Source organism: Cylas formicarius, unplaced genomic scaffold, assembly GCF_029955315.1.
Source record: "Cylas formicarius isolate icCylForm1 unplaced genomic scaffold, icCylForm1.1 PGA_scaffold_7__23_contigs__length_41026272, whole genome shotgun sequence".
Lineage (NCBI taxonomy): Eukaryota > Metazoa > Arthropoda > Insecta > Coleoptera > Brentidae > Cylas > Cylas formicarius.
This window is the reverse complement of record NW_026844352.1, coordinates 31,936,143-31,958,342: the sequence shown is the minus strand read 5'-3', so window position 1 is coordinate 31,958,342 and position 22,200 is coordinate 31,936,143. Positions and strand designations below refer to the sequence as shown.

General features: G+C 40.1%; 2 protein-coding genes across 3 annotated transcripts; both read right to left on the bottom strand.

The window, feature by feature from the left end:
* Positions 1-29: 29 nt before the first annotated feature.
* On the bottom strand, positions 30-22,052 carry LOC132705118 (uncharacterized). The gene is made up of 47 exons (XM_060675552.1): positions 21,818-22,052; positions 21,444-21,628; positions 21,246-21,391; positions 21,119-21,195; positions 20,865-21,064; positions 20,641-20,810; positions 20,354-20,522; positions 20,113-20,300; positions 19,956-20,055; positions 19,714-19,903; positions 19,512-19,654; positions 19,350-19,459; positions 16,779-17,062; positions 16,406-16,596; positions 16,147-16,301; positions 16,017-16,093; positions 15,423-15,622; positions 15,194-15,366; positions 14,972-15,140; positions 14,736-14,923; positions 13,918-14,026; positions 13,540-13,863; positions 13,306-13,484; positions 10,665-10,903; positions 9,694-9,875; positions 9,489-9,643; positions 8,721-8,797; positions 8,465-8,664; positions 8,153-8,325; positions 7,924-8,092; positions 7,583-7,770; positions 7,417-7,525; positions 6,742-6,922; positions 6,348-6,490; positions 6,166-6,294; positions 5,438-5,657; positions 4,355-4,536; positions 4,088-4,242; positions 3,960-4,036; positions 3,707-3,903; positions 2,282-2,623; positions 1,905-2,092; positions 1,731-1,839; positions 1,477-1,657; positions 1,230-1,372; positions 428-536; positions 30-368 (listed from the first exon to the last, which is right to left on the bottom strand). Exons 1-47 carry the CDS (start codon positions 22,050-22,052, stop codon positions 325-327), a joined length of 7,854 nt encoding a protein of 2,617 aa, XP_060531535.1. The 3' UTR covers positions 30-324.
* LOC132705262 (nose resistant to fluoxetine protein 6-like) lies at positions 6,054-11,108 on the bottom strand. Of its 2 annotated transcripts, XM_060675749.1 has the most exons (13): positions 10,979-11,108; positions 10,665-10,903; positions 9,694-9,875; positions 9,489-9,643; positions 8,721-8,797; positions 8,465-8,664; positions 8,153-8,325; positions 7,924-8,092; positions 7,583-7,770; positions 7,417-7,525; positions 6,742-6,922; positions 6,348-6,490; positions 6,054-6,294 (listed from the first exon to the last, which is right to left on the bottom strand). In XM_060675749.1, coding segments are annotated over exons 1-13 (1,998 nt in total). In that variant the 5' UTR covers positions 10,981-11,108; the 3' UTR covers positions 6,054-6,114. The 2 variants fall into 2 exon arrangements, with proteins under 2 accessions (XP_060531732.1, XP_060531733.1); XM_060675750.1 differs by having other exon boundaries at positions 10,665-11,103.
* Positions 22,053-22,200: the final 148 nt, after the last annotated feature.

Genomic DNA, 22,200 nt, shown 5'->3' with positions numbered 1-22,200 from the left:
CATAGAGGGTTGTTTTTTTTTACCACAGCGACGTAGAAAAACACAATTTGAACTGAGGTGGCTTTTACTTCATGAAGATGCATTTATCAAAATAAATGAGAACTAAAAGTTCAGATTTTCACGAAATTATATATTTTTACAGGACAACACCATGTCTTTATCAAATGTTTGATGTTGTAGAAATGTAGAAATGAAATCAAATGTTGTAGAAAAATACAATTTGGTTAGGCAGCAAATTAATTCTAAAAATTAAAAACGGAAGGTATAATATCTAATAAATTACAAATCACGTTTATTTTATTAATGATAATCTCGACAACTTCATCAGACTTTGGGATGTTGGTGGGGGGCCTTCTTCGTCCTGGATCCTGCAAAAGCGCAAGCAAAAATTGCAACCGATGCAGAAATTGTCGAAAGCAGGACTTACTTCCTCCCATCAGGTATTTTTCCACCGTGATAAGGGGCGACTCAAAAGCGAGAGTCCAGAACAGCGACACCAGTAGTGTCACCACGATATGACCACACCATGAGTAGAACTGAAACGGATATATTTTGTATATCATCCGCGCTTACGTCTCACGACTCGTTTTCACGTTGCACCACCAAAGATATTATATTCGGTTGATTCACTATATTTATTTACTATCCTGTGACGTTTTCGCGGAAAAAAATTGAATTTTTGCGACTTCTTTCAAAAGTTCGGTTTTCGTTTACCACGTTTTTGAAGGATCGGAAGTCCATATCAGAGTTAATTACAACCTTAACAAAGGCTACTTTAAACAACAGTTCTATAGTTCCGAAGGACTGTAATGGGTCGATTTTCACAATTTCTCTGTTAAAATAATGTACATACTATAAACTGATGTACTGACCGCACTTATGTGCACGGTTACTGGTGGAAATAGATTCATAATGGACGTTTGTTGGTTAATTTTTGAAAATTTTGCGAAGTGAAACAAAGAAATATTAAATTATTTGCAAATAACCAAGGAGAAAATTTTGCAATTGTCGCACACCTAATAACTTATGGTTTTTGTTGAATTTTCGAAAGCCATTCTGAGATTAGATTGACCTTTAAACGAGTCAAATATATATTTGACTGATTTGAATGATTTCGTGATAAAACAAGTTCGCCAATTATAGCTGTCACAGAATTAATTTCACAACTTTCAAAAGTAATGAAAACTATGTTTAATCATAATTCTAATTCGATTAATCGAACGACTCACCAGAAGCCAGTCGTTGAAATATTGCCTGTATCTGGTGGTGTAGGCCCAATTGCTGACGACCTGTGCGTGCGTCAAGTACATGCAGTACGTCAGTTTGCTAAGAACTTGGAAAAACGGCGCCGACAAAAACCAATTTATAATGCCTGAAACATACCGCGGCAATGCGCAAAATATTTTATCCTGTGGTCCATGACCAGCTTCCGCTCTTACCAACTAACCAAAATAAGTTATTTTTCTATGATCTTACCGCCTTTCCCTGTGAAGCAGGCATATACTATCCAGCAAAGACCAAGAGACCAAGTGGGGCGCAAGAGGCTGTTTGTCACGGCCCTTGCGGTATAATCGTAGTGCAAGGTCGCCTCCTGAAACATCATCACGACGCCGAACATTGTTCCCAGCGTCAAAAACCAAAGGCACAGACTAACTCCCTGTGGAAAAATTTATAGCCTCCGAACTGTTCATTATTACGGCCACAAAATACGCAGCGCTGTCGATACTAACCGTGCTGATAATGTGAGGATTGTGTTTCCCGTGCCTAATGTACAAGCCCCACATGAATCCCATGAAATAAACCACCAACCGCGAGTGCGTATCGAACTCTTCGAACCCCCTGCAAGAAATATCGTTAACGGATACGCAGCGCCATGTGGAACGCATGCGCGCTCAGTAACATACGGATCGTAATCCTTGAACTGTAGTTTCGTCCATATCGGAAGCAGAGTAAAAATGACGTTAAGCACGCCTAGCTCGATCATGACCCGTCGAAAATGGCTCCTGTATTGCATCGCTATCGGGATGCTGATCACCGGCGCGACCAGAAACAGCTGCATATCCACCGACAGGTACCATAGAGAAGTTATGCACTGCAACACGCTTACTTTCAAATTTATGTCAATTAGCTTAGTTTGACGGCCATCAAAAGTTGCGTTCGAACCACAATAGGTCTAACTATTAAGCAAACAACAATTTTAAAAGGGCCGTCAGCTTTACCGTTATTTCAAATTCGAATTTGATTGTAAATGAATTTGAATTTAAATGTGTTGTGGACTTACTAGTTCATGGCGGTTGTGGTAGTTTTGGATGTACAACAGCACTGCCCACCAGTTATCTCTACAAGACTGAGCTTGGCCTTCGATCCCGTATTCTTTGGCTGGGCCCGACCCTAGATATTTCGCGACGTACATCAGATATAATACGACGACTATCATGGCCGGTGTCAGTCTCAAGTAACGGTGGACTATTTGATAGGGGATGGAAAAAATCTGCGTGCGCAACGATTTGGTCGCATGCTCCTTGAAGTAAAGATAGGCGAGCAGAAATCCGGACAGGTAAAAGAAAGTGTCAACCGCCAAGTGACCGGTTTGGATGTACTGGCTGTACCTTGCAGTCACATACTGAAAAATAAATCGGAAAACAGGGTTGTGGTCATCGATGTCACACATCTCAAAAACTGCAAGACGCTATTATTTCATTACTATCAACGACGAAATATATAGATTATGTTTTTAGCCTGTCGAAGACACAGGAATCTGATATTATTTAACTGCATTGGTTGCAAATATATCGTCGTGAATTGCAAAAAAATTACGACTGCGGCAATTTGTTTCATTCATTTTATTACACCACCAATTTTGTTAATCCTTAAATCCAGTTTGCTTTGGATTAGAGCCTAGTATTTCCAGAAACAAATAGTGCCAATGCCAATGTCAATAAATTCATGCAGCGTGGCCGTGAAATATCGGAAACTCGATTATATCAGACAGGACCGTATTTACATTCACCGTATTTATTTAAAAACAGACGTTCTTATATAAATCAACTAATTGTCATAAAGAGTTCGATAAAAATAGTTGAACTGACTCATTCAGATGAGAAAGAGGTGAAATAAGCCAATTCGAATCGGCCAATAAGAATCGCGCAGCCCATCTGCTTATCTTCTGACCATGCGCTAAATATGTCCAGATTTTGTTAAATGTTTCATTGAAATAAGCGAAGTATGCAAAGTGCAGGTTAATGTGTGTAATTTATAGGCATGTGCGGAAAATGAATATCGTCTCTACGAAAATATCAGTGCCGCCTGAGGCGTACCAATTTTTACCATATAGATAATATATTGGAGCTACTACGGTAAAAATTTTCGTACAGAAGGTAACGATTTAACGCACTAACTTGTACTTGTACGAATTTTTCTTTCTAAACAGCGTTATCCCAGAATATTTAACGGCATATTTTGATAAAAAACTGTAGTAAAAATACCTCATCATTTTGGTGGTTAAAACCGAGATTTTAAAACCTCAATTTTTGTTTATAGTTGTTTATGTACTTGTATTATCGGCATAGCCAGGTCCTCCATTGTAGCTATGTAATTGTTTACATTCTTTTGCCTTGTACGTATATGTCTCACTTCTTTATTATTCATAAGTAAACGATAAGTATGGATTTCGCATGGCACCACAAATGTGGTTTTCGAAGCTTACATCAGCGGCAAATTCGATGTTGTAAATCGGCATCATGGACCATGCGACGCCGTTATGGCCCGCTACGACCCATATCATGCTGATAAACTTGATACCGTGGAACGCGAGGATTTGGTCTTTCGATCCGCTCGAAGTCTGGAGCAATTTCCTGCCGTTGGAGAAAACGGAGAAAGCGGTCAGTAGTGGGTGTTTAGTTTCTATAAGCGGGATAGTTTTAATTTAATCTTAATCATTATTAGTAACAAGAACTAACTCATGTCGTGAGTGTACAAATAGACGTCGTAGACCGTGGAGATGATCATAAACCCGACGATTATTGCTACAAACATTCTGAAACGCAACACATAAGACGAATGTTCGTTAATACGTCGTTTATCTTACAAAATCGCAATTCCTGGTCCTTCGAGGCGCGCCCCGTACTCTTTTGTAGTACAGTACATATCGTTTACGAGTGCCGACGCGTCGCCTTCGAGTCCCAACAGTTTGGCAACGTCGGATTTTGCGCATTGGTCCGGCACGCAGTATGCCAAAGCTACCTGCCAAACGCACGAGTTAAGATCGATTTACATACACATATAGATTAAACGAACATCAAATTTTGATTATACGAAGCGCATTTTCGTAGAGAAAAACCTTTGGGATGCTTACATCGACCGAGTAGTTTGCAACGCTGATCGGAACTTGGAGGCCCATCGCGCAGTGTTTTCCCAGCAATCTGACACCTCCAGCGCTCTGGTAATCGATAGCGACGCATTCGTCGTAAGTTCCCATGTCCATGGGCGCCTGGTACAGCATACCAGTATACGGAATTTTCGACCAAGCGTCCGCCACTGAAAATAGATCGCGTCGATGACACCCCATTTCCAGATAGCGTTGTTCTACGCACTCGCGAAAAGGTTTTCTGTGCCTGTCGACACAAAGGGAAGGCAACTAGCGTAATTAATAATTAATTACGTTTCTCCAAGAATGTCGGTTAGAAGATATGAGACGCCGGGGCTGTATATTTAAAAATTGACTCCTTTAAAAGCGGTTTTTGAACTTTAAGGAGAGAATACAGCACGTTATGAAGAAACTTTGAAAAAAAATTCTGAGCAAGTCTATTCAACATGCGCATGCGCGAGATTTAAAACATCGTTTTTAACCAATGACTTTGCGGTATTCAACTAATCGAAAACGAGTTAAGTAGAGATCGCTGTTTAGAAAGAAAATGGCAGAAAGTACAGTTTAGTGGGTGACACATAGAGGCATGCGCGGAAAATCATTTTCTTCTCTACGCAAATAAACAATACCGCCTGCGGCGTGTCAGTTTTTGCCGTAGTAGGGCCACTATATTATCTAATAACTCTATGGAAAGCAATAATGTTACGAATTATGATAGGAACACTGCGAAGTATTTTGGTAGATTATTCGCTAATTCAAAAATTGATTCGGAATTTTTCCAAGGTCTACTATTCCTACTGATGCGAAAAAAAAAAGAAAGAAAATTTAATTTAAATTGAATCATATCTATATTTAAACAACAAATAAATCGTCCTTGCTTGATCATTATCTTTTTTTGAAATTATTCTAGATCGTGATATTTGATAAGTTTTGCTTATAAATTATAGCAATCTCTGTTTTGCGCATTTCTAGTTAGGTGCTTTTTATTCTTTGTCCATCATCAGTGTCGGACACTTCCTTCCGTCATGACTTCTTTACTCGTCTTAACCACATCATACAACAATGACTTACTCTTTAAGAAGAGCCCTTGGTCGTTGCACACTTCCTTCAGCTGGCTAGTACATTCATTGTTCACTCCGGAGGCATGGACGAAGTTCTCGCATATTTTACTCAAAGTGCTGTCAAACCGAGCGATTTCTTCGGCGTTGACTCTGAATCTCGATGCCGCCGTCATGAACAAGAGGAATCTTAGGAGACGACCCATCGTCGTCGCCATCATTCCACCGTCGAACTACTAAAATTTGGTCCATGGCGATCTGCAGGTGCGCTCGGGTAAATCAATTTGATAAAACCTTTTCGAGTGGTAAGTGACGTGATTACAACGAAATTAATAGGAGAACGATAATGATGGTGTCTTGACTCATCGATTTCCCGTTTAATCTATATTTGCAAACGTTAAAGGCCGCCATACACGAGCAGACCCCGAAATATCCGATTTCAATGCAGTAAAGGTCGTTGAGAACCTTCGGTCCTAGCCGACAAGATGGAGACCATGTATACGATGGCTCCCAAATCTTCTCTTTAAAATGTTTGGTTAGGTCGCACGTTTCTTCATTTTTATTATGTTGGACATCCTACGCACTATTGTGTGGACACCTACGCCTACATTAAAAAAAAAACAATCGCAAAGTGTCCAAACGTCTTTATTGGTACGCGAGATTCTGCGACGCGATTTTGCGAAGATTTTTTTACTCCCCGCGTGGGATGTACTTCTCAGGGTGTTTCTGGTACGCGGCAACCGTCGGAACCCTTTTACCCGCACCCCCGGTCAGCATCTTGGTCAGTATAATGATCGGCGACTCGAATGCCAAGCTCCAGACGAGGGCGACCACGCAAGACGTGGCGAATATGCCGCAGAATGCGTAAAACTATCACAGAAAACACGTTAGCGTTGTAAAATGCACGTGTAAATCAGCGGTACCATTTCGAGGTCACTGAAGTAGCGACTCGTCCTCGTCGACATCACCCACAAGTAGATGATGTTGCCGTGGGTCAGGTAGATGGAGTAAGTGAGTTTTCCTCCCACCTGAGTCACGCTGTTGGATAGGATCGAGCTGATTGCCCCTTGAACGTGTACAAGGTGGTTACTAGTTCGTATGATACAATTTGATTAGTGAATTCCGATTTTGCAACTTGGTCCGGCCCAGTAGGACCATCATGGTCGCGCAAAACAGTTAAAAGTATCACTTGAATGCCGTTGGTATTTTTTTCAGTTTCAATTTTAGCATTTAGACTTTGAGATGTTTTGGACTATAGACGTTGATATTGTCTGAAGGTGATTTTATTTTTATATTCCATTGTCGTGTATTTTTTACCTCCTTTTTCGTGGATACACGCGTAGACGATCCACGAGAGGCCCATGCACCATACGGGCCTCATGAGACTATAGCAGAGCGCCTTGGCTGTGTAATCGTGGTAGATGTTAATCTCGTGGAGGACCAGCATCGTACCGAACATTCCCACGAGGCACAGGGCCCAAAGCAAGACGGTGACAATCTGGAAGTGTACTTCGATAATATAACTCTTTGAGTATGCGGCATGTACGCTTCGAGTGCCTAATCGTAATATCAGATAACATTGATAACCTTGCATGGGAAAGTTCTTTTCCCATGCGCCGATACTGACAATAAGGTAGGAACCGCGCATATTGTTAATTGTTGTTTTCTGGAAATATTAAAGATAATACATAGAAAATAACGTGTTTTTTTTGGAAGGTGTCGTTACCCAATGGCCATATATAACTAAAAAAATTGTACAGGGTGTCCGAGTCCACAAGAGATCCTGCAACTCTATTGGTTTTCTTATGCTTATATCTGACACACTCCAAAAATTGTACCTACCAATAGAAAAGATAATTTTTTATAGTGTGTGTGTTTTACCAGAAATTTTTTTAAAAACCTCCGTATTTTGTATGTATACCAAAAATAATGTTGAAAAAATAACTGAAAAGTCACGATTAACCGCATTTTTACACTATATAGTGTACGAACCCCACTGAATGGATACGGTCGGTCTCTCTGCTGCCGAACGTAAAATCCGAACATAAAACCGAGGAAATAGTCGGTCAGCCTCGAATGGGCATCAAATTCGTCGAAATTACTGTAAAAAAAAAGTCTAGGATTCAGCCCTTTCGCTTTACGTAGTGTTGACGCTTACGGATCAAAATTGCTGAACGCCAGCTTGGTGAAAATCGGCAACGCCGCAAAAAGCAGGTTCAGAACGAGTAGTTCGATCATCGCCAGTTTGAAGCTCCTCTTTAACTGTATCGCAATCGGAATCATCACTAGCGGCGCCACCAGGAAGAGCTGCATGTCCGCGGAAAGGTACCACAAACTGGTCATGCACTGCAAATGATTGGACGGAAATTTTTCTACCGTCAATAAGACGTATTTTTTGGACCTCTATCATCATTTTCAAATCATTGTCTTTACAATGATTTGAAAATGATGTTTTTGAGAGGCCTTTACCACCTGGGTAGTCACGGCGTCTTAACTTACTAGAGACCTTGGGTTGTGGTAATTCTGGATGTAAAGGAATACTGCGTACCAGTTGTCGAGGCAAGGTTGCCTGAGGCTGGCGGTTATCGTTTGGTAAAGGGGTCCGTCAGATACGAACCCAGCAAGCCCTATGAAGTAGAGATAGAGCATCAGCAAGCTCGGTGTCAGCCTGAAACGGTGCACGGTACGGGTTAGTTTGGTTAGGTTTTTGATTGTTTTTTTTTTGTACCTGAGGTACCGGTGTAAAATAAGGGAGGGCAGCGATTTTATTTGGACCGATGCCGGTTTCTGAGCTTCCTTTTTGAAGTATTGGTAGGCGAGCAGAAATCCGGATATGTAGAAGAACGTGTCGACCCCCAGGTGCGCGGTTGCCAGGTAGACCGTGTACCTCTCCGTTAGCCACTGGATAAGAAAAAGAACATTATGAATATCAAAGCTCAGAATCATTTTTCTAAATTGAGCCATAAACGAAGAGTTTCTTTAATTTTTTTACGAGGAATTGAGCAAATTAGGTTCGTGACAGACGTGTTTTTACACGTACCCCTTTGACTCTCGCGTCATTGACCATCGGCAGGCTATCCCATCCGACCGCAGCATGTCCTGCCACTATCCACATCATGCTGATAAATTTCAGTCCGTGGAAGCAGTGGATCTGCTCTTTGGACGCCATGCTGCTGGTGTGGAACAACTTTCGTCCGTTTGTGAATACGGAAAATGCAGTCAGTGCCGGGTACTTGTTTTCTAAGGAGAAAAAAGAACGATTTTGACTTTGTAGGTATCCTCATAGATGCTCTTACTCGTGTCTTTGGCGTAGAGGGCGATGTCGTACGCAGTGGAGGCCACCATGACGGCTGCGACGATGCAAAATGCAGTTCTGAAAGTTATAAGCGTCGGTTATCCCTGATAGACCAGATATTATTGGGTTAGATCGACAAAAATTTCGCCAAATCCTGTTTGGTTTGTATTAAAGTATATCGGCTTATCTTTTGACGGCAGTTATAATTATTATTATAAATAAAACGCCTGACCAGACGAGACGGCATTCTAGGATAGAGACTAACTTTTAAGGTGCTTGAAAAAGATATAAATTAAAAGTAATAACGTTATTTTGTGTGCAAATATAAGGATCTGCAATTTTTAAAATATGTTGTACTGCATTTTTCCAACTCTCAACTCTCAGGTATATTATTAATTATATCCTTAATAAATTACACTCGAAATTTAAGCATCTAGCTGTGCTCATATATTTAATTTTATTTGGTTCCACGCATGCACAAATATGTGGAGGCATTTTTGTAAGTAAGCATTCTTTTAAAGCTTCTTTGCAGTTTTTTTTGTATTTAATGACAATTATTGATATAGGTTTTTCGAAACACATGGTAAAACCGTTATTTAACACTGCCACTGATATCAGCAGTCGCGTGATCGACATCTACCAGAGTAGCCCCTTACCTATAAATAAATTCTTTTTTGTTGAGTTTACCCAGTAACAATAGGTATGAAAGTCGTAATTACTTAGTTCGTTAAATGCTAAGACCACATACTTTGAGACCCACCATACTTACAAAATCACGATCGAACTAGCAGTCCAGTCTTTGTTGCTATCCTTGGTCCTGCAGTACTGGTCGTTGATTAGTTCCTCTGGAATAAAGGGCAACATCCGTCCCACGTCACGCACTGTGCACTGATCTGGGACGCAGTACGACAGTTTGAACGCCTTCTACAGTTAAAAATTTAATTTTGATCTAACGCAAAGTCGTAACGACTTACATCTACGAAATCCCCAGGATCTGTCGTGGTCGGTAGCAGTATTCCTGCTGCGCAGTGTTTGCCCAATACCCTAACGCCATTTTGGTCGGCATCGACGCCGATGCATTCGTCATATGTGCCAAGCTCGATCCTAGTGCTAACTAGCATTCCCGTGTAAGGGAAGGACGACCACGCGTCCGCCACTGTAAAATACAAACGACACGTTTGCGACGTGGATCCGGATCACCCCGTTGTTGTTAGAGTTTTCCAAGCGATATACCGTTTTTACGACTTAATCCGTTATTTAATTTTGGTAAATTTTTATGTAGGTCTAACTGCAGGACTACCTCGTTTGAGTTTTTCTTTGGAGACCTCAATAAATAGATTCGCAATTCCACAATGCCGTCCAGAACCGTACTGCGGTACTTGGTGCATTGAAATGCCGAAAACTGACGTATTTGTGTAGAGTTTTATCGGTAAGATTCCTCGATTATTATTAATGGCACATTGGGTCTTGAAAAACAATTGAATAAAAGTAAGTTGGTAAATACTAATTACAAACCAAGACGGAATAGAAATTACTCCAAAGCTTGACGGCTAGGAAAATAACTGTTCCATAAAATTAACAGCATACTCCGATTTCACCATCCTCCTCAAATCAACCAAAACATCCATTAATTATCAATTATCTACATAAGATTTTGGGAATTGGAAATCAGTTTAAGTAAGCTTTCTAATGTGTTTTTAATATAGGAAAACTAAAGGGCAAATTCAACTAGACTGTTTTAGGAAGATTTATAAAAGGCACACTAATATGAATTAATATAACAGTTTAATCAAAGAATATTTCAATACTCTCAAAATAGAACAGTCCGCACGGCACAGTTCTTGTCGGCTAACATCGTAAATACACCTTAGCTTGTGCTGTGCTTGTTTTAAACTTATTATATAAGGTTGTATAAACGGTATATCGTTTGGAGAACTCTACTCACGTCGGAGGGTTAAGTCTGGGTCGCCGCAGAGTACGTCCAGTTGACTTCTGCATGCGAGAGATATGTTCGAGATCGACGTTAGGTTGCCGCACATATAGGAAGAAGCGACGACATTGGGGTTGATTTGCACTTCGCCGTATTCTAGTGCCGAGCACCATTTCAGGAGGGCGAAAAACGCGAGCAGCTTCGTCGTCGCCATTCCGTCATACGATTCGCGATCGAAATGAATCGCCCGAGCCCTAGACAATATTTTTATTGCGGTCTTAATAAGTAATTTGTCATCGACAATGTTCCCGGAAACTTGACAGGCTCACATGAAAAGTTAATCCGTTGTCTCTAAAGTCCGTCCGTCCCGAGTGCGTGTGATATTTCAAAAATGTTTCAAAATGTCGTGACTGCGTGGTTCCGTAGCAGCGGGTAAGCAGACAGAAAAATGTAAAAAATATAATGAATGAGGGAAATGAAACGCGATTCCCGTGTCTGTTTAAATTAGACGGAGTCAAATTACAAGCAGCACACATTAGAGCGGGTGTTTTTTACTATGGGAATTGTCCGTAATTATATGTATTTTATATATTTACTTTTTGCCCGCAGGTGGAAAATCGTAGTTGGAAATGTATTGCATTTTATTTTTATTATACATGCAATTATTTTTAGATAATTAAATTTAATTCAATATAAATATGTATATGTACCAGTAAAGAAAAACAATATCAAAAAATAAGGCAATTTGGTTGGTACAACTAAAGTAAATAGTTTTTAAATTGATTTATAACTACTGTAGGCCTATTAAAAATTTAGATTTTGATTTGGTTTAATTGATTTTTTTAAAATAATTATAATGAATCATCAATTCGTTATAATCAATGGTTTATTATTTCCCAATATATAGCTATTACGTCATATTTATTAGTCGATAACTTATTTTATTATCACTGTTTCCCATTCTCCTCTCATTTAATTTCCAATTGCCTGCCTAACTAGTCGATGAATCAAAATAATGTGAGCAATAAATAGAGGTTGAAATTATAATAAATTGGATCTGATTCAATGAAATGGAGACAATTTATTTAAAATATGTATTTAATAGTAGGTATAACAAAGATGATAAAATAATTTAATATTTCCCAAATTGCTAATGACGAATTACCCTTTATTGATTAATTAAATTAAAGAGAGCATTGAACAATTAATTTGATAATCATCGACAAATAAATACACAGTGATTTTGATGTGTGAAAGCTCTTTGCGTATTTGTATATTTTTGGGGACCCTTTTCACTCAGATTTCACACTAAATTGCAGAGAGCGCGAGGTGTTTAACCAAAGCGAATTAAATTATTTAATTAGAGATTTGCTTCTTCCAAAGGATGCATCCACCTGGTGTCACATCAAGCTTTTATAGCTTTTAATGTGCCGTATATAAAAGAAGAATGGTGCCTGTTCATTGACTCAAGGAAGCGTAGTTTGAAAGGCGTTTCTTTGCACGATCAGTACATTCAAAAGAAACGTATGAAAATTTAGGATTTCTTTTGAAGGAAATAAATTACCAAGAACATCAGTGGATGCTTTGTGTTGTGCATGATCCTAGTTGTGAGCGGGATAGTTGGGCAATAGACATTGGATTCAAATAGAATGGCCCTCTAGAACCAGCTTTACACCTGGTAGCAAGCAAAAATGTATTAAGAGTTGTAGTTGACCCCAAAAAATTTTTACTGCCTCCTCTTCATATCAAATTTGACTTGATAAAGCAAGCAGATAAAAGTAGGTGTTTTTGTTGGGGCGCAGATAAAAACATTATACAAAAATAAGATTTTTCAAAACACAAAGACGAATGTCGAGAAAAACGCCTAGGTTTCATTTAAAGAAGTAATTATTAAGTTTCTTGGGAATTCTAAGGACGAAGGACGAAAATTACTGAAGTATTGTCAAAAATATGTTACAACACTTTCATCGTCTAGGTTGCAATATGGGTATGAAAGAGCATTTCTTGTTTTCACACTTGACCTTGACCTAACAGGGAACAAGGAAATGGAACGGCACGGCGATACTAAGGCAGCTGGAACATAACGATGATCGCGGACTACTGCTGGATGTTAAAACGGGATATGCCCTTAAAAACACACAGCTGAATGCCCAGACAACGCACCCTTCTGCCAAAAATGAAGAAGATTTCACTCAAAAAAGTCGGAGTAAATTTTATTTTTTAACCAGGATTACATTTTTTTACTGAATGAAAAAAATGTTTTAGAAATATCGTTTTTTTTTCTTTTAATATTTGCAGAAAAACCTTGCATGATACAAATAAATGCATAGAATTTTTGAAGTCAGCCTACCAAATTTATATAAAATCAGTTTTCAAAATAAAAACATCTGTCAAAAAGTTTAATTCTGTAGATATCAATAATTTATAATTCCAGACCTACGTGAAAAATCAGAAATTAAAGAATCGATACTGGACAGGTATTATTTGACCCGTGCGGATAATTGCTAAAACTCCGAGGTGTATCAGGAAAAACGTCAGGTTGAATGATAAGCGCAAGTCGTCGATAACATAAAATTTATTATCGTATAGGTATAATACAGTCGAGGTCGGAATCCAAATTTTTCCGGGAGATTCTGCGACGTACGTTGACGCGGTTCACGAGTTCTCGATCGGTACCGTTTTTTCTGTTGACTTGACCACCACTGCTGGTTTCGTGGAGGTGCCGCCATGCCCCATCATTATACCCGTCAGCACTATGACCGGCGACTCGAACGCTAGCGTCCAGAACAGTCCGACCACGCACGAAACGATGAAAATTCCGCAGGAGGTGTAAAACTAAATTAGAAAAAAAAATAAACAAGGTCGAGGACATGTGATTTTCGAAGAGTACCATCTCGAGGTCGCTGAAGTAGCGACTCGTCCTCGTCGTCACGCCCCACACGTAGATGACGTTCGCGTGGACCAGGTAGATCGAGAATGTGATTTTGCCGAGGATTTGCATCATCCCGTTGGACAGAATCGAATTGATCGCTCCGCCCCGTCCGTTGACGCAGGCGTAAACGATCCAAGAGAGGGCGAGGCACCAGACCGGCCTCATAAAGCTGTAACACAATGCCTTGGCGGTGTACCCGTGGTACGTGTTGATCTCGTGGAGGACCAACATTGTGCCCAGCATGCCACCGAGGCTGACTATCCAGAAGCAGACTGTCGCGGCCTAAAGCGAAGCGTAATTCGGTCTCGTGAAACCTTTGGTCTAATTAGGTTTTACCTGGCCGAATCGAAAGGAACGGTCCTTGTTCTGACGCATGTAGAAGCCGCAGGTGAACCCGATGAAGTAGTCAATGAGTCGGGAGTGTGAGTCGAACTCGACAAACGTCCTGCGGTCAATAAACAGTCAATACGTAGTAAATGAATCTGGTGGTGATAAGAAATTATTCAGCTCTTCATATATTGACCAAAAATCAATCAATTTACCAATAGGAATTGATCGAAATATATATTTAATATTTTTTCTTATTAACGGCGACATTTCCGTTACTTTAGCGACGGGTTTGAGAGCGATAGAATGTTTTCTCCAAATTTTAACCACAGATGGTATTTTGACGTTTGTCAATTCTGACGATCACATCACGAGTTACTCAGTGAATTTATTCGTGATGTTTTGTAAACATGTACCCCAAAAACATAGTTATAGAAAAAGTGTTGTGTGCAACATGTCAAACTCGTGGCTAAAATCGCAAACTTTAATTCTAAAATATACTTTACCTATCATTTACGTTATTTACGTGTAAATAGTTGTAATGAATTTTCAATTAGTAACTGTTAAACATAGACGGTATTTAGGCAGTAACCAAAATTTATAAAACATCAATTAGTTACAATTAAGCTGAAGTGTTAATAGCTAAAATTGTAAAAGGTAAAATTTTTTAAATCAAGCATTAATTTGATACAACTGGTAGTAATTAGTATAGTGTAATTTTGGTAATTATTTATGATCAACCATGACTTAGCAGTCATTAGTAGCGTTTAAGCAAGCATTAACTTAGATATTCTAATTGGCCATTAATTAGGGGAATTAATGCGTACGGATCGAATTCTTTGAACATCAATTTCGTGAAAATCGGCAGACCCATGAAGACCAGATTAAGGACGAGCAGTTCGATCAACGCCATGTTGAAGCTTTTTTTCCATTGCACGGCGATAGGGATCATGACCAGCGGTGCGAACACAAAAAGCTGCATGTCGGCCGATACGTACCACAGACTGGTCATGCACTGAAATATAAGTGATAGATAATATGATTTTCTGAGCTTGAAGCTCACCATATACGTGGGATTGTAGTAGTTCTGGATGTAGAGGAACACCGTCCACCAGTTGTCTATGCAAGGCTGTCGTAGTTGCTCGAAAATCGGCTTGTGAACAGGACCGCTTCCGACGTATCGAGCCAGTCCGATGAGGTAGAGGTAGATCATCAGTAAGCCTGGCGTGAGTCTGCGAACGTTATAAAGCATGTGGTACTGCCGGGATTCATCGTCAAGGTTTACCTTAAATATCGATTGAATATCAGCACGGGCAGGGACTGCACCTGGACGATCGCCGGTTTCTGGGCTTGGCTTTTGAAGTACTGGTACGCCAGCAGGAACCCCGATATATAGAAGAAAGTGTCTACCGCGAGATGGGCGGTGGCCTTGTAAAACGAATATCTCTGGTTTACCCACTGAAAAAAGGACGAGCTTGGGGGGCACGTCGAAGACCGTAATATCTTTAGCTTACATCGTTGACGACCGCGTCGTTGGTAACCACGGCACCGCCCCACGCGACCGCCACGTGACCCGCCACTATCCACATCATGCTGACCACTTTCATTCCGTGGAAGCACTGAATTTGTTCCCTGGTGTTGCTCGGTGCGGTGCGGAACAGCTTTTGGGTATTAGTAAATACGGAGAAGGCCATCAGAAAGCTACGCCGGCTCTCTAATATGGTGAAAACCAAATGAAATACATTGGTCTCCAAAGTTTTCAAATTTACAATTATGCGTATAATTAAATTTTTCTTTCAAGGTTGTAAAAGTCGAAAAATTAAGTGTGATTAGGATTTTCCATGCAATGATCAATTTTCGTTAAATAAACGTTTCTATATCTTTTAAGCGAGAGTCAGCAAAGTGGCAGAAAAGCAGAAAAATTTAAAATGATCGTAGCAGTTTGTTGTAGGCTGTTAGAACCTGAGAAAAATGATCATTTTTGGGCAAAGAAAGTTTTCTTTATTTCTTAAGGGGTAGCAGGAAAAAGATAATTCATCTGTTTAATGTTTTCTAACTGCCTGCAAAATGCCAAATAGTTGTTACAGGACGGGCAAAAAAGAACTCACTCGAGCCTTTCGCGTAGAGAACCAAGTCGCGAATCGTTGCTACCAACATGAGTCCGATGACAATGCAAAATATAGTGCTAAAAAGAACATTCAATGATATATGGAAATACAGTTACGCGTGAGGCCTTACAGAATGACCACAGATTCGGAATCGAGTTCTTTACCGCTCTCTTTGGTCACGCACGCTTCGTCGTTGATCAACTCGGTTGGCACGAGCGGCAAGAACCTCGTCACGTCATGTACGATGCACTGGTCGGGCACGCAATAGGAAAGCTTGAACGCGCTCTACAAGTTATGGTTAATGGTTACTTAACATTATCAATATTCCAGGAGTGACGGATAGCTTCGTTCTATCCATCACTCCTGGAGGAATGTGACGATGGTCTCACCTCGAACCATAGAACTGGGTCGGAAACGTCGTCGGTGGTGGGTATTACTATACCTAACGCGCAGTGCTTGCCCAGGACTCTGACGCCGTTTCTGGTGATATCCACGGCCATGCATTGATCAAAGGTGCCCAAATCTATTCTTGTACTCGCGAACATTCCCGTATATGGAAATGACGTCCAGGCGTCCGCCACTGAATCAACATTTTGGCAGAAATGAAACAAATTTAAGAAGAAGTCCGAGTTGAACGATATTTAATAGTCTACGGATGAAGGAATGTCTTTATAATTCTTTACTCATTTGAAGCTTTATATTATTCTTAGCCCATCGTATAAATGAGCCGAGTATATCGTCGAAGGCATGATTACAACTTACTTCTCATGGTGGAGTCCGAATCGCGACAAATCACGTCTAGTTGTTGTCTGCACATTGGTGTTATGTTCAGGATGCGGGTGAGGTTGCTGCACATGAACCTGTTGATGATCACTCTTGGGTTGATGCCGATGTTTAGCGAGCTGAAATCCTGAGGAAGGTTCGCGGTGGTCGCGACGATGAACGTCGTCAACATCAACGGGTACCCGAACCACATCTTTTTGACCGTTGACGCGAGCAGAAATGAGTTGACGATGCCGTGTCTTAATCCCGAATGTTTTCTGCATCTTGACAGATGCAGTAAATTAAGACGGGCTGGTTATCTTGGTTGAGTTGTTAATAGCGATTACGCGTTGGACAAAATGTCGGACTTTTATTGCCAATCGATAGGATTGTATATTGCCTCGCCATACAGGGTGTGATAAGATTTACCTTGTCTCGAAAGATGTTCGATTAATGCAAACGCTTTTGTAGTATATAGCTTTAGTTGTCCGGATTCAATATTTTGTTGGATTGAGTTATATTCAATATAAAAATAATCTTTTCCACCCCCTAGTCGATATAAAATTATGGAGGGATTAAATTCAGGGTAAGTGTCATTTTACGATGTCTGGTTTGTGAATGTAAATGTATTTTGCGAAAATGTTTCGAAAACGGCCATTAGCCGTCGAAAACGTAGAGTATGCACTTTCATTTTCTTCACTCCTTCCGATGTGTTCCGTTCATGTTAAATACCTTTTAATATTCTAGCAACATGACAATTTTGATGCACTAGTAAGTAAGTTGCAGTTAGGTAAATTTGAAAAAAATTAAATAAAGTAAAAACCATCCGAAAATTTTACTTTTATGGTACGTTGAATTATCTTCTTATATTTACCGCTCTGTAATCTATAGCTACCTAATACATACTCTACGTACTAATTCAATTATGTTGTTCTAAATGCTTCTCCAAATGACGCTGCCAAATTTTTCACAATACCGGCAAAATTATATTTTAAAAAACCATCCAAAAAATCACCACGTTTTGATAACATCAGAACGCAAACACTACAACCGATTGCTCACAAAATTAGTAAACCATTATTTTACTTAATATATACGTAATACTGTCCTGAATAATTCAAGATTTCTATTGTAATACCACAATGTAAAAAAAATGACAAAAACCTATCAGTATCACTTATAAGTAAAATAGCAAACATTTTTGGGAAGGTTCTTAAAGAGTCCAGTTCCTAGAGGAAACAAAATATTAAATAAAAATCAATATAGATTCCGGCAAAGTAAGTCTACAGAAAACACAATAGCCTCTTTAATTTCACAATTTTACAGCTCATTGTTTTGTCGATCTTTCCAAGGCCTTTGACACAGTTGATCATAAACTGATGTTGCAGGACTCTGGCGTACGCGGAATACTTTGGAAACTATTTGAAAGCTATCTTATGGAAAGAATGCAGAAAACAAAAATTAATAATACTTATAGTTAAAAAAAAAAACACTTCCTATGGTGTTCCCTAGTGATCCGTTATTAATCATTCTATACATAAATTATTTGGACCAAGAAAACATATCAGTGACCATTCTGTAATAACAAATAAGTGTTAAAAACTAATAGACCAAAGATCTTACACATTTTTGCAGGCCCATTTTTATAATTTCCTATGATGAAGATTTCATTTCATTTCAATGCTTTTAAAAAACTGTAAGCCTCGAAGCAATAAACAACTTCATAAATATAAATGCCTAAAGAACAAAAAGTAAACGAAATATGAGGAAAAAAACAAGAATAAATAACGAAAAAGGGGAAAATATCCAAAATAAAAAGATTAATAATTACATGTAAGATTTGCTTGTTTTCAATATCAAATTTAAAGTAATATTTGTTTTTAAAATCTTGATATTATGTAGGTTAGACTTTGTATTTTATATAAATTATGTAGCAATTCCTTCAAACATTTGTTAACGTCACTTTCTGCAATTTGTGGCAGGGTAAATTTATGATATGTGATCAAGCACAACTTAAGGGTTTTAGTGAGTATTTTCATTTGTTTGTTTTGTGGATATACAAAATGTGATGCAATATTTAAAAAAGAAACTACGACTCCCTGTGTCTTGCAAACCGGATATTTTATTACTTTGCTACTTAAAATTTGTTCAGAAAAGTATTAGACGCCATTAGTAACCATGTTTTTTTATGATAAAAAAGCAGCAAAAATATTATATCATAATTATAAAGTATGGCAACTTTTGGTCAGTTTTTCTCTTTGCACTCGTTAATTTAGAATCCTTACGATTATACGTAATAAATTTTCAAAAATAGGAGTTGGAAAAAAATTAAGCAAGCTCCGATAAACATAATTTATTAATGAAATTTCAGGCCTAAACAGTTTTACTTAAACAAGTAAGTCGATTTTAGTTCCGCGTTTCGCTTAAAATTACGCTCTCAGATCCATCAACCCTTGCCTTTTAAGTTGTCGCAATCATTTTCAATACTCGCCGATTTTCCTTATCAAATCTTTTATTTATTCCAATCGTTTTATCACAGCCGCGGCCATTGAAATTTCCTAGTTTGTGGTTCGATGCCCAAACGCGTACTTCTCGATAACAATGAGGGGCGACTCGAAAGCCAAGCTCCAAAAGGCGGCCACCAGTACCGAAAAGCAAAAACTGCTGGTCCACAGCAGCACCTAAAAAATGATTTGTTTGAACATGTCGCTCGGAAGATGGCGCCACTCTCACTCCCAAGAACACGCTAAATGTCACTCGTTCCCTGACCTGCAGTGCGATGAAAAACAGCACGAATATGTGGGTAATGTAGATGCAATACGTCAGTTTACTCAGAATTTGGAAAACGGGCCTTGTCAAAAACCAATTGGCGATGCCTAGAAAAAGCGGTTTCGTCTGTAACGATGCGAGGCACCAACGTCCGTTTTCTTTTTACCTCCGTGCCCTTTGTGCGACGAGTACACTACCCAGCACAGGCAGACGCTCCATACCGCCCTCAGCAGGATGTGGTATACCAGAACGGAAAGGTCTCGGTTAAAGTGCATCACCAGTTGGGTTTCCTTGAAGGACAGCACACAGATCATCATAAGGAGAAGGACGACGAGCCAGATGCAAAAATTCGCGGTCTGCAACACGGAATCGCGAGCTCGTGGTCACCTGGTATTCGTCGCTGCTTACCCTCGAGAATTTAAACTTGGCGTCGCACTTCTCCTTCATGAACACTGCCAGCATCACCCCGATGAAATAGACGTTAAGTCTGCCGTGAGTCTCGTACTCGCTAAAAATGTTTGAGTAAAGTGAGAGCGAAACTTTTTCCTGGTGTGCGTGAAGTCACTTTTCAAACACCCCCAGAGCCATTTTTAAAGCGATCGGACCGACTGTAAACGCGATGTTCAAAAGAAGCAGCTGGATGATTACGCGTCCGTAGTAACGTCTCACCAGTAGGGATACAGGGATCATAACGAGTGGGGCGATCAGAAATAGCTGCATGTCAACCGAGAGGTACCAAGTTTGCACTAAGCACTGCAACATTGAGACATAGAGTCATCGAAAGAGTTATCGCGACTGGAGCTTACGATCTCCTTGTAGTTGACGTAGTTTTGAACGTAGAGAAAAAAAGACCACCAGTACTTTTTACACGGCTCTGTGATTTCGCGCACGCCCTCTGCGTAGATAGGGCCATTGGCCATGTGTTCGAAAACGGTGTTGTACGTAAAGAAAGCGACCGCGAGGGCCGGGGTTATCCTAAAAAAATCATTTTCAACGCAAATAGATAAAATATTTACATTAAATACAATAAAATCCAAATTCTTGGCCTCGCGAAACATGAAACACACTTTAAAATTCTTATCTAAACGCTTACCTAATATATCTATGGAAGTAAAGATACGGTACTTGTTTGAGGTGAGCGGCGAGTGGTTTGGGTTCTTGCTTGAGATACTGGTATGCGAAAAGGAATCCGGATACGAAAAAGAAAGTGTCTACAGCTAGATGACCGGTGGTGATGTAAAAAGATCTCCTCGACCATTCCCACTGCAAGAAAGCGCCCGCTTTAGATTCTGTGCGATTTATCGAAATCCTCCTTACATCACGAGCGTAGTCGTGGAATGAAATGGACAAGAAATCAAACGAGGCAAAAGCGTGTCCCGACATGATCCACATGATACTAATCACTTTGATGCCGTGGAATGCCATGATCTGGTCTTTGGTGCCTGCCTTTGTAGTCTGTAGGAGCTTCCTCCCGTTACGATACACGGAGAAAGCGGATAGAATAGGTCGAGGGCATTCTGAAACAGCGTACGTCAGGATGACCCGGATGTGCAAAAATTATTACAACTTACTCTGCTCGGTGAAGTACCAGTACAAGTCGTAGCAGGTGGACACCGCCATGACAGTTACGATCAGCAGGAGGAATGTGCTGTAAAACGGCTTCGGATACGAGGATATGCTAATTTAGGACGTACTTACATGACCGCAATGTCGTCCCAGCCTAGAGATTTCCAGCTCTCTTTGGTGTTGCACACGAGTTGGTTAAACAACGGGACGTTGAGAAGATTGAAGAGATCGTCCGTGTCGCAGGCGTCTGGAGTGCACGTCGATAGCTTGAAAGCTTTCTATCGTAGAAAATTTGGTTAGTGAAGCTACTCTGGACAAGGTTTCACGTACCTCTAGAAAGTTTGAGTCGTTAAGGGGCGTCGTCGGTAAAAGGAGGCCTCCTGTACAATGTTTTCCGAGTACCCTGACTCCGTTCTCGCTGTGATCCAATTCGATGCACTCGTCAAAGTTTCCGTAATCGAGTCTGGTGGCAATCAGAGCCCCTGGGTACGGGAATTTGGACCACGAGTCGAGCACTATATGGTGGGTTTATTTAGAAACCGACAATTGAGACGAGTAGGTAAGCTAAGAATTAATTAACATCTGCGCAGAGGTAGAACATCACCCAAAAAAGGTTTCCGTATTTCAGTTTCAGTTTTTTTAAATAGTTGTCAGAAAAAATTACTCAAGCCGTAAATTTTATTCACAAACCACCTCCCACTTACTTCTCGCCATGACAGTGTCATTGTCGCACACGATTTTTAATTGCTGCCGACACGCAAAAGTCACGTTGGCCGTTTCTAGGGATTCACACGCCACTGTAAAGTTTAAAATCGGCAGGCTAAAGTTCCCTAGCCAGTCGAGGTTGAGGTCGCCCAACGTCGCGACGTCGAACCGCTGACCGTCGGCGTCGCGATGCGGCAGTATCAACGCCGTAAACAGTAGGCTCAACACGAGCATCGTCGAAAACTATGAACGTTTCGATCTATGTTGCGTTTTTGAAAATCTAATTATCTGACTGCTGGTTTTATTTGCTCAGATTTGTGAAAGCAAACACCAGATTATTGTCGCTTTTGCCTTTTCTTCGGGTAAAACCGTATAACGTAGT